The sequence below is a fragment of the Lontra canadensis genome, unplaced genomic scaffold, assembly GCF_010015895.1.
Source record: "Lontra canadensis isolate GAN:19392208 unplaced genomic scaffold, GSC_riverotter_1.0 scaffold38, whole genome shotgun sequence".
Taxonomy (NCBI): domain Eukaryota; kingdom Metazoa; phylum Chordata; class Mammalia; order Carnivora; family Mustelidae; genus Lontra; species Lontra canadensis.
The window spans coordinates 8,200,656-8,213,483 of NW_022631032.1; the positions used below are offsets into that span (position 1 = coordinate 8,200,656).

General features: G+C 47.0%; 1 protein-coding gene across 1 annotated transcript in view; it reads right to left on the reverse strand.

The window, feature by feature from the left end:
* The window catches only part of CLSTN2 (calsyntenin 2), a 585,388-nt gene that overhangs the window by 79,107 nt on the left and 493,453 nt on the right, over window positions 1-12,828 (reverse strand). The window contains exons 9-10 of the mRNA XM_032869258.1: window positions 11,551-11,799; window positions 6,817-6,938 (exon numbers count right to left, since the gene is read on the reverse strand). Of these exons, the coding sequence (XP_032725149.1) occupies window positions 6,817-6,938; window positions 11,551-11,799 (371 nt within the window). The remainder of the gene's footprint in view (window positions 1-6,816; window positions 6,939-11,550; window positions 11,800-12,828) is intronic.

Sequence of the window (12,828 nt, forward strand, 5' to 3'; positions counted from 1 at the left end):
CTGAGGGTTTTGAAGGGGCGGGGGTTGGGAGGTTGGGGGAACCAGGTGGTGGGTATTGGAGAGGGCACGGATTGCATGGAGCACTGGGTGTGGTGCACAAACAATGATTACTGTTACGCTGAAAAGAAAAAAAAAAAAAAAGAACCTGTCTCTCTCTCTCTTTTTTTTTAAGCTCAGAGAGGCTGCCACGTTGCTTGGCTCAAGGTCCCACGTCCCTCTGATCTCTGCTTCCTTTGTCACATCTTCTCTGACTCTAACCCTCCTGTCTTCTTCCTGCTGGGACCCTTGTGACTACATCAGACCCTTCTGGACAATGGCCCTATTTTAGGATCTTTAATTTAATCACCCTTTTGTCATGGGGGATAAGATATTCATAGGTTTCTAGGATTAGGGGGTGCACATCTTTGGGAGCCATTATTCTGTCCATCACAAGTAGCTGACAGGGGAGTGAGGAGCCCAGCTGAGGCATCATGGCACAGGGTGCTCTGGGTCAGCTGTGAAGCGGGGACCCAGGCCAGGCTGCAAGGCAGCCATGGACCAGGCCTTCTGGGGAGGGCACATGGCTCAGGCAGTGGGCTGGAGAGGCGGCTGCTGGTGTGTTGTTTCCTCTGTAAATAAAACAGAACCAATGCACTAAGTGTGTCAGAAGCCACTTTTCCAGGGAGCAGGCAATCCAGTCACTGCACAGTCTTGACCCGAGAGGACTGAGACTGTCCAGTGTGCGTGGGAGGACACTTCTCTGCCATCCCCAGGAGGCCACAGAAGCCAGCTCTCCATGAGGGTCTAGAGAGGAGACAGGGAGAGGGACTCTAAGAGAAGGGGCTTGTTTGGGGCCCTTTTATAGAGAGAAAGACAAGGGAGCGTGTCTGTGACCCTCCCCACATCCATTTTTCATTCAGAACAGCCTTGCAAGTTGGCATACTAGAAAAAGTCATTTGGGATTCTGTCTAAGAGAGAGAGAGAGAGAGAGGGAGAAAGAGGTTCTGGACATTCTTCCCCCTCCGTTTAGGACACATGTTCCAGAAGGAGCACAGGTGTCACTGAAGGCGTTGTGTGGGCAGAACGGTGAGTGGGCGGCCACTGCGTTAGAGAAAACACAGCTAGTGCATCCAAGAATTAGTCTTGAACAGCGGAATGAGAGTGCTGACAAAGCCCGATTACTCTGCTCATTAAGAGGACTGGTCGGACTGGACCGACCATTCTCCAATTAACTCCTTGGCACTTGGCTCTAATAATGATTGAACTAAGCCATTTGACTCCCAGTGTGGCTGCAGAGCAGATGCGGGCAAACTGACTGCTTCCTTCTGACATTCATCCTCACTAGGAATGAAGGGTTTATTCACTTGTAACTTCTTGAAGGAGCTCCAGAATTCCATGCACGTGAAAAGGACCTGACCAGCAGAGGCTCCAGTCCAAGACAAATGGGAGCCTTTGGATCAAATCCTGGCCCTGGCATCCTTTCTGGGGAGACCTGGGCCTGTGCCTACTGTCTCCTTCGTGTAGGAAGAAGTGAGACGACCACTACCAGGTGCCTGGGTCTGGCGCTCCTGCCCCACTTGCCTATACCCCTTCCTCCAGGTGTTGGGGAGCACGCTCCCTTTCCCTCACCACTGGAAGCCCAGCACTCTTCTCTTCAGGGGCTGGGGTGCTAGAAGAACGGGAGGGGACTCACAAAGAGCATGTGGGCCTCATTCAAGAAGATCCAAACCTCTCAAATAGACATGTTCTGGTGTGGTTTTCCCATGTGAAAATCATAGCGTTTTGTTGTTGTTCTTTATCAGTAGTCTCAAACTGGTGACAGAGTATGAAGGTAGATGGCAGAACATTTGTTAAGTCTGATGGTGGATGGTTTTAAATGAGAAAATACTCAACATGGGGAGGCTTTACATCAAAATCTGATTGGCACTTCTGCCCAGTTGGAAAGGCAGCCCGAGGCCTGGGTTCTTGGATGGCCTAGAGTCCTAAGGTAGCTGAGTTGCAGGGAGGACATACCTTCACCCAGCCAGGCATCTTCCCTCATTCTCGCCGCCCCTAATAACTAGGATTGGGGCTCCTGCAGGAGAGTGCTCTCGAGGGCCTACATACTGGGCAGGTCTGTGTCCTCTCTCTCTCTGGTGACTGTTACGAGCGCTGGCATGGAGGCAGCAGTGGCCAGCAGAATGACTCTCACTCCTGCGTCTTGCCCTCATTGCAGTTTTTCAAAGACACATTTTTTTTTTTCCTTGTATGAGCTGGGAGCACGTGTCCTCTTGCTGGTCAGTCAAGCCCTGTCTCCCAGTAGGGGACCAGGCTGTGAAGCATCAGCAGGTTCCCCTCCCAGCACCGAGTAGCCCGAAGGGAAGATCGTTAGAATTTGTGACAATGAGTCAACCACATCCAAATAATGGTAGAGCCAGGAGGGGCTGCAAATTAAGAAGCCTTTCCTGTGTGAGCTGGCGGCTGGGTGTTCGCTCTTCTCTGCTCCTGTCCGGGTTTGCACATGACTAGCTGCAGGCTCCAGGGATTTGCATTAGCAGATCATAAGTAAAAATCCCATTAAAATGACATTCTCCTCATCATTAGGATCCCTTTAGTGAGGCGCTCTGGATTGTCAGGGACATTTCCCAGAGTGGCCCAATAATGGGCTCACCTGGTGGTCTGTCCCCTCCTGCAGTGGCTTTCTGAGGTGTGGGGCAGAGGGGCTGAGCTGCTGGAAGCACACAGCTTCGCTGTGGCAACAGCTTCCCTCCCTGGGAATGCTCCTGAAGAGTTTTGTGCATTTCGTGCCCTGGTTTCAATGCCCCTGAGCAATCTATGTCGAGTGCTTGAGCTCCTGGTCTGGCTGTGGGAAAAGGAAATAGGGGACCCGGGTTCGAATGCAGCCCCTGCCACTGGCCTGAGCTGTATTTACCTAAATTTGATCAAATTTATGAAGGTCATACTCTCATTATTCATGTTTACCCATCCCTAAATTCTCCTTGAATAATAAAATTCTTTGATGATAGCCCATTCTTTTGGGGATGAAGTACCAACTCAGTCACATGATGTGAAAAGCCTCCTGGGTTTTAATTGACACCTGCTCCTCTAAACATGTGTCCCTGCCAAAGGGACCCCTTTCCACCCCATCCCTATGGTCTGCCACACCAGAAACCTCCACCTCCTGAAGCTGGACATCCTCCTCACCTCTCTGCCATCTTGGTTCCTCACTTCCCGTCACTGAGCCCTTGGCGCTCTGTTCAGGCAATGTCCCCTCTCAGGGGCTTTTCCAGTCCCTTATTCCCAGGTCTCTGTTAGTGTCTCTAGAAGGGCTCCCACAGACTCCCCACACCTGGCCCTTGCCCTCTGTCCTAGCACAAATCAATGTAAACTGCTTCTGTGTTTGTTTGTCCCATGGTTGTGGGGCGGATTCAGCAGCTGATCCCGGGTACCAAGCACAAAGCTTGGCACACAGTTTTTGTTCAGCATAAACTGCTGACCAAAGAACTAGATGAAGCCCCATTAGGCATTACAACATTCATTATGCTGCTGGGAACTCCAAGGTGGGTCAGTAGACTGGCTTGAGTCCTTTCTGGCCCAGGACAGAAAGTTCTGCTATAATTACAGAGTCATTACTTGCCAAAGACGAAAAATCTTTGGAATTAGGTATAAAGATAAAAGCTGAACAACATTTGAGATCCACAGAGTAAAAAATGGCAAAATTTTAGAATTTTAAAATGCTGCATATATTGAATCAAAAGATCAATTAATCACCAGGAGGTTTTAAAAGGTCTCTGGATTTTTCTTCTCTCTTTCCCCCTCTCCCTCCCTCATGTCATCTCTCTCTTCTTTTGATCGTGACATCCATTTGCTGTTATGCGAACATTTATTGGGCACCAATTGTATGCTCAGGGGTATAATATGCACTGAGGAGCTGGAGAGAGTAAGACACAGTACAGCCTCTTAGGAGATAGGCACAAAGGGAGCAGAAAGGCAAGATAAGTGGGTTACTAGGGTATAGCAAGCATCAGGATAGAGTTCTGTATGGAGTCTGGGAAGATGTAAGCCACTCAGGGGGGTGATCCAAGGTGGTTTCCTAGGGGAGGAGACATTATCAAGTATGTGCCCTCTGAACACTAAGGGATTTACATCCAAGAAACTTCGTGAAGGTTCTGTCTACACAGCAGAATAAGGGAGAGAAAGGCCTATGGCTGGGTCTATATGTACCACTGGATTGCTAGTATGAGTGTGGTTGAGGTTTTCTATACCCTACCTACTGTGCTTCCTTTCAAAGGGGCTGAGGCTTCTTATCTCCAATAACTAGCCTTTAAGTTTTTCTAATGTTAATTTTTTTAGTAAAGAATGCTATGGACTGAATTGTGTCCCCAGCCCTGTTTATACATTGAAGCACGACCACTCAGTCTGACTGTATTTAGAGACAGGACCTTAGGAGGTGGTCAAGGTTAAAGGAGGTAATAAGAGTAGGGCCCTACTCCCATAGGTCCTTAGAAAAAGCAGAACAGGTATCTCAGTGTGTGAGCTCTCTCTCTCTCTTTCTCTCTGTCTGCCCTGTGAGAACACGTGAAAAGATGGTTGTCTACAGGCCAGAAAGTAGGCCCTCACTGGGGAGCTGAACCAGCTGGCACCTTGATCTTGGACTTCCCAGCCCAGAACTTTGAGATATCCATGTGTGTTGTCTAAGCCCCCACAGGCTGTGGTACTCTGTTAAGGCAGCCCCAGCTGACGGAGACAAGGAAAAAGAACTTAAGTGAAGATTTGATGGTTTCATGGAGTTTCAACAAAACTATAAACATTTTTCATCTCAATGATAATTCTGATCTCTAAATTTAAAAATATTTAAAATTTAGAAGTGAAAACATTTTAAACAAACATTTGCAAGCTCACCAAAGAAGCAGCAGAGCGTCATGGAAAAGAGTAGGTTGGGGCGGTGGTTCGCTGTGTAACCTTGGGCAGTTCATGATACCATGGTCCTCACCTCATTTCATCCACTGGGCAAGCCCGGGGGCAGAGGTGAGAGTGAGCTCAGGGGCAGTGTGCCTGGTACAGAGCAGATGCCGATGAATGAGATTGGGGTGATCAGAAAGGTTTTCAGTGAACCTCAGCCCATCCGTAAATTCAACACTTTGGGAACAGATTTCAGAATTCCTAGAGTCATTCTATCTTTAACTGTAAAACCAAATTCCTTCCTCCCCTATTTTTAATTCCAAACCCTGTGACTTCATTTGCCTGTGTCAGTACTTCTCAATCCCATCTTAGCAAACGCCACAGGGCATCTGTAATTATCCTGGCCAGTATAGCAATGTTCTTATTAAAACCCCTCACAATATGGGATTTATTTTAATTCATCTCAATTTGTATTATGTATTTAAATATATCCCATATAAGCCATATGGCACTTGAGAAGGTAGCTGAGAGGTTGCTGGGAAATCAAATAAGCAATGTCAAGATTTCACAATTTCTGCAATACCCAGAATTCCTAATTCAGAGGAACATATACTAATCCAGATGCCGTATTTGCAAAACCCCAGGCTCCAGCAAGGTGGAATTTATTGGGACTAGATCAGGCAGTTGCCACTGGGCTTTCTCAAACATCTTCCCATCGGCTTGGCACCCTTGACCTTGTCACATTGTCTGAAGTTCCAGCATTGAGCGATTCCCTGAGGTTAATGAATGTATCTTTTAAAAGCATATGTCTGTGTTTCCATGTGGATGAAAGAGGGCAGCTATCATTCTCATCTCAATGTAAATGAGTTCCTTCTGGAACGCTTCCCGGCAGCACTCTCTGAAACTAGCCCTACCCGGGGCCTGGGTAGATGCCCGTAAGAAAGAAAGAGAAGGGGAAGGATTCTGGAACATTCAGCCCTAGACAAGGTGATGCAGGCAGCACACACAGTGGGTTTTAGGGGAAACCTGAGGTCCCCAGAAGCAGAGGAGGGGTGCCAGACAGTAAGACCACGGAAGGAGCATCATTTCATCTGCCTCATGAAGTAGCCCTGTCCCACAGTTCCCTTCCCTGTCAGCCAGCATTCTCCCCTGGATAGTTTAAAGCCATTTCTAAAAATTCATGTGTGCCCTCCCCTCCACCCCCCCACCCCCCCCACCCCCAGTTCCCGTCTAAGTGAAGGCCAGCGCTAGGCTTCTGCACAGAGCCTTCCTCAGCAGCACCACCCCCCAGAGAAGTGACCACCACCTCCCCAGTCTCAGCCCTGGAAAACGCTTGCAGACAGATGCTTCAAAGCCTTTCACTCCAACCAGACACTTCATTTGTCACTGACAAGGGTGACACAGGGGCCTTTGTGATCACCAGTCAGGAGGCTCTGGAGTGTGTCACGGATTTTTGTACTTCAGAAAAGAACGCGTCCTGCTCACAGTGCACTGTGTCACTGTTTACATCAAGGTCCTTGCGTCCCTTGTTCTCATCCTGTGTTACCAAAAGCAAGGCTGCACCGTCACCCAAAGGAGATAAGAGAGCCTCACGGAGGAGGCAGGGGCACTTATGATATAAAGATGTGCTAACGGGATTACAAACTGGGCCTGGGGACCAAGAAGACCAGTGTCCAAGGGGTTCAATAGGAGCAAAAGGACAGGATACTTGTGGACGGGTCCACCACCTGCTGGTGGGGGTCCCAGTGGGGAAGTATGACCCTCCCACCCCCAGCTGGGCTTACAGCTGCAGTTTTTCTCCTGACTTAAGATGCTGTGTGTCTCCCTGAGCTGATTTTTCCAAAACTCAGCAAGCGAGCAGAACTTGGAGGAGCCTCTTGGTTGCTCTCAGCACTGGAGCACACCTACCACCCTGTCAAGGGGGAGCTGGGGGGAAGGGGAACCTGAGTGCCATACCTGGTCCAACTTCCAGTGGAACTCTGCCGGGCGGAAGGTGTCAGCCTGGTCGAAGTCCTTGCGCAGGAGGAAGACGAGGCGGCAGTTGTGCACATAGAGGGCGTAGTGATGCCGGTTCATTTCTGCAAAGCAGAGTGGAGCTGTGAGCTTACAGAATCCCTGAGTCTGTCCCTGCCACCGGGGTCTTCCTGCCACATCACTGGGCACACCCTCAAATGGGAAAGGAATGGGTATTCCAGTTCCCCCTTTTACAATCAGATCTAATGAATGTTCCAGAACACATATGGTGGAGCTCACTGAAATGGAAGAGGACAATTCAAGAAAGCAAAACTTCTGCAGAGAAGCCATTTGGACTTGAAGTATCCCCCTAACTTATACCCAGATACTGCATTAGGCCTGGGATAAAGCCTATGTAATAATGAGTTTGTTTGTTTGTTTGTTTTTGTACAAACACTTCTGAGAAGACTAAGGGGGCTCTCTGACAATCACCTCAGCTACCCTGAGCTCCTTTAACACAGCTGGTTTCTCCTAGAGTGCTGGGCTTTCATTTCATTTCATCAGGCTTGACAATGGTGACCACAGAGCATGTCTCCTTCTCTACTGGGTGCAGTTAGGGGAAGTGGCTTCATGTGTAGTTGCTAGGAGGAGGGGACAGATTGGTTTTTCAGCATTAGTCATAGTTCTGTGTCTTTCCAAAGCAATAAATGAATACCTCTCTCCCTACATGCAATGGATATGATGTTTTCCTCCTCTGATATAAAGACTTCCTTTTCTGCTTGGGAAATCTCGCATCACATATCCCAGTCATGATGTCCTGCAGCCACAAGATAGCAGCTATGGGGAGGGCAGGAGCTGTTGTCTGGCCAATACCAAAGATCTCACATACATACTACATAGTAGCATACACAGAAATCTATGAGGCACGTGCTCCATAAATGACAGATAGATGAGCAGGGGACCTGTTGTCATAGAAAGAACATGGGCCCTAGAATCAGACAAACTTTGGGTGGAGTTATATCTCCAGAAGATTCTGGAAGAATTTTTTAGCCTCTTAGAGCCTCAGTTTCCTGAACTGTGTCATGACATGGATGCTAGATTGTCCTAATGAATCATGGGAATAGGATAGTGAGAATAATTCTTGCATGTCCTGTATAAACCTTGAGGTTTGAGTGTGAGGAATCAATACCAATCCCGCTTCTAGGCCTGGGGTCTGGTTGGTTTCCCTGCCACAGTGATTGTTCAGGACCCAGGCCCAGGTCAGGCAATGCACACCATTCTCCCAGCCACAGGGCTTCTGTCAGAAAAGTGACTCAGTTCAAGCCACTGATTCGGGAGCTTTTCTGAGTGGTTCCATAAAAGAACTCTCTTTTATCAGAGAGCAAATAGAAGAGATACTGTCTTTTTCTCTAGAAGCTGTAGTATATAACTGGGAGGCATGGAGCCCCTGCAGCCGTCTTTGGTAACATGAAATCAATACATATATGGAGGCAGATCTGAGAAATTGCAGAGTAAAGGGCCAAGCCCTCGATCACACTTCGCCTGAAGCTGTCATAGCTCTGGACATTTTCAGATACAAGAACTTTATATTTTCCTGTATTATTTTGATTTCTTTGATCATCTGACATCAGTTTGGTCTGTATTTCCTATTTCTTGTAACTGAAAGCATCTTAACTCATACAATGAGGAAGCAGTGGCCAGTGTGGCAGGGTTGGCTTAGGCTAATGTCTGGGTGGTTACTCGGCCTTTGGACTGATAAAATGCCCCAGCCTGATTATGGGCATTTTACTCAATATTTCTTGTTTCCCTCACAATTGCCCAACTGATTTCCATTATCTATTGTCTACTGTCAGAAAAATATAGAAAGAAGGACTTTTCCCCCTTTATTTTTATTTGGAGTCAGGAGAGGTCGTGGGTGAGGAAGTGGCCCAAGAAGAATGAATGGAGGTCTGGAGCATCTTCCAGCCTAGGAAATATCTCCCTCCCTGCCCCTCTGTTAGTCTGGATTCCTGGAGTCACTGTCCACACTGGGGTCACTGGTTTATTTATAGTGGGCTAGAGTGGTACACTATGGTACACTCAGAAATCCACTTCATTTCTTTTCATGACTGTTGGTATTCTTTGTGGCAGTTCAACGTTTAACAAAAAGAAACAAGTTAAATGAAATAATAAAGCCCTGTGACAGAATTTTGGATTGTTATGTAATTTGTATCTTTAAAGAATATTTTATCACAAAAAGAAATGATCTGTATATAATGTCACATAAAAGAAACAGGGAACATAATGATATCACATGTATTATAAAAATAGTGAAAATTATAAGGACATTGCACATATACATAGAAATAAAAACAAGATTTTATTTTATAATGAAATATGCCAAATGTAATCAGGAAATATTTTTAGGTATTAGGGTTTTAGGGGATTTGTGTATTCTCCTTTATACTTTTCTGATTTTTTTCAGGTTTTGTGATATAAACATGCCTTGAGAAAATGTTTCTGGTATATAAAATCCTAATAAAGCTTTGGTTTATTCCTGATATTTTTAAAATTTAGAGCAAGCAGGTATTTATAGTTTTTTTTTTTTTTTTTTTTTTTTTTTTTTAAGTCAAAGGAGTTAGAGGAAGCTTCCCTATCTTCCTCGTGCCAGGGCTGAACTGCTTGTAAAGTGTTGCTCAGTGCCAAGGCCAAGGCAGAGAAGCGCCAGGTCGTGCTGACTCCAGGTGTCGACACGCCCGTGGGGTAGCAGCTCTGAGGACAATGAGCCATCATCATTTAAGGCAGCATGTTCAGCCACAGCTGCACACAAAAGAATCCCCTAGAAACTCTAACTTCCCGCACCAGGTGGGGCTCTGACATCTTGACTTTTTTACAAGCGTGCCAGATTTTTCTGCTGTGTGGCCAGGTTGAGTACTGGGTCCCAGAACACAGGCTTGGAACTCAGGCCCAGAGGACCAGGTCCCATCCTGTTGTTCTGGGTAATCAGCCACATTTCCTTGGGCTAATCTTTCAACTTTTCACAGTTCAACCTGTTCCTCTGTAAGCCAGAACATTGCTATCTGTGTGAACTGCCTCCCAGGGGTGTTTGATACATCTCAGGCAGGACTCTGCATGTGGCTGCGAACCTCAGTCTATGCCACTTTGCACTGTATGTAGGGTCCTAAGCTGTTGTCTCATTGATGAGCCTTCTGGTTCTTGAGGGGAGTGCCTTGCCAGGCTCTGCAGGGACCAAGCTGTACCGTGATTCCTGGGATCATGCACTGAGCTCTGAAGAGAGTCCCAAACCTCAGTGTGATCTCATGCATGTCCACAGGGTCCTTCTTGCATGAAGGTCCCAGGAAAACTCATCCTTGGCATAACCGGTCTAACAGACTTACTTTATGACTAACGAAAGCCAGGCAATTCTCTGTCTCAGTTTCTACATCTGGAAATATGCTAACATGTATGGTAAGGTGTGATTAAAACAGCAAATGTGGGGTCCTGAGAGTAGCATAATGTGGAATAAATCCAGAAGTAATATGATAATACCACCGTCAAGTAAATAAATCAAGTACTGATTTTATATCTGATATTGAGTGATTTCAGACATTATTTCATGTTTATTTCCCCCACTTACAGACAGGGGAACTCAGAGAGTCATACCTTATGACTCAAAGGTCATACCTTAGAGTGGAAAGGTTGAGAAACAAACCTTGGCCATTCACCAGCAGAGGCTGAGCTGTGAGGCCCTCCAGCCTGCCTTCCAACTGCAGCCTCTGCTGGGGCTACTATTTGTTTTGGGTATTTTAACAAAAGTAGCACTAGGAATGGGAAATTGTGGAATTATATTTTAAGACAGAGGTGTCAAATTTGCAAAGGATCTCCAAATGTGTGTGTGTGTGTGTGTGTGTGTGTGTGTGCGCAGGACTGGAGTCTGCTGGATCTAAGCTTACATTTCAGTTCTTACTGGCTATCTACCTTGGGACAGTTATTAACCTCTCGGGGTTGTTTCCTCATCCTTAAAATGGGAAACACAATAATATTTTTCTGAGATTGTTTGTAGACATCTGAGAAACTGTCTAGGACAGTAATATCTAACAAGGATTGCACTTCCGATGGGTCAGGCACAGTTCTAAAGCACTGCACATACATTAAGTCATTTAATCCTGATAAAAACCCTATGAGGTAGACAATACTAGCATGCCCATTTTATAGAGGGGGAAAGCGAGGCACAGAGAGGTTAAACAAGTTGCCCAGGGTCACAACATCAGTAAGTGGTGGAACGCTTTTAACCACCAAGCAGTGAACTACCTCATGGGGGCTTAGCATGGGGGAAATGCCTAACAAAAGTTCACTACCGTGATTACATTTGGCAGTGACTTGGTAAATTACCATGGCCCTTTTATTGATGATAAACTTTTGGATAACAGAGTAAAGGTGTTACTGCTTTGAAGTAAGAATGAGGTCTCCCTGTCCCCCAACTCCCACCACATGTGCAGCAGCCCTAAGTTACTTCTGGGAAGGCTGGGTTTTGAAGAACTTGGTTTGAAAAGTCCTAGTCCCGGTTTTTGCATTGTGTCTGTGCCTCTACTTTCCCCTGTTTCCTGGCCCCACTCTACCCCCAGCCCAGGAAATCAGCAGCTAGAAAACCGGAGACCAGAATAGTTTCCCAAGAGGCCATCATGCTCTGACTTTTCTCCCATGTGGTCGGTGGCTTGTGTCTGTGCCTATCCCCTGGGAGAGGATGGGCAGACTCACCAGTCTTATCTGAGTTGCAGAGGATGGTTTCCTTTTCGGCTCTCACACCAGGGCTGGGGCCGTGTTTCATCCACATGGTGATGGTGAACTGGTCTGTCAGGTTCTTGGGCACAATCCCGTCAGGGATCTTGGCCCCTTGTCTGCCATCAAACTTGAAGATCATCTCGCTGCTGTCCACTAGCAGTCCTGCTGTCCAGTTTGTGGCAGCGCTGGGGGACGGCAAGAGGTCGATGATGCCAGATGAGGCTCCTGCGGGTCCGGGGGCCAGAAAGAACAAAGGGTTATTCCACACAGGGTGGGTGTCCCTGCCTTCTATTTTTTGCTCCTGGAGCAGGGTGAACTGCTCAGTGTATTTACTTAGAGATCTGAGCCAACCTTCAGTTAGGTGACTCAGGAAAAGAAGGGCCAAATGCCATCCCTCCCTCTGAGTTCCTTATGGTTTACAGAGGTGAAGGCATCAGTAACTTACAGACAAAAATGTTGCATGTGACAAGATAATGTGCGACAAACTACTATACGAGGAAAAAATGTTGGAGGAATTTTAGGAAGCAAGACTAGGGGGGCTTTTATAAGCAGGGAAGGTTCCTGGAGAAGGCCAGAGTTTGATGTGGATCATTGAATTCATTCATGCGTTCATCCATCCACTAACCTAGAAGCCATTTACTGAGGACGGACCATGTGCCAAGACCCCTGCTAGACTCTGGTGGTATAAACATGAATCAGCACAGTCCCCCACCTGGGGGAGCTGAGAGCCAATAAGTGCACAGACACCTGTGACACAGCGTGATCAGGGCTGGGATTGGGAAAGTTCTAGGTCCTGATGCCATGGGAAGGAGTGTGAGCCATGTTCTAGTCACCACACTTTTTTTTTTTTTTAACAAGCATTATGTTTAGACCAAATGGTACAGAGGTTGAGAGAACATGGGTTCAGAAGTCCTCAAACTTGAATTAGATGCCTTGGACCATGACTTGCTAGCCTTGCAACTGTGAGCACGTCCCTTAGCCTTTCTGCCTCTCCAGCTCCTGCTGTGGTATGTCCCTTCCCAGCAGGTGGTGAGGACTGGATGAGACCCTGCCTGAGAGCCTGAGCGGCGAGCCGGCCACTTGGTGAACACTCCCTCCCTCCCTGTCACCTATGACTTTATTCTTATAATGATGATTATAAGGATATCATCATTATAAGGTTATGATGATAAGGCATGAGCACTAAGCCTGAAGCAGGGGATGTGTCACGGGTAGATTTATATCTTAGGAAGGTCACACCGGCAGCTTTGTGGA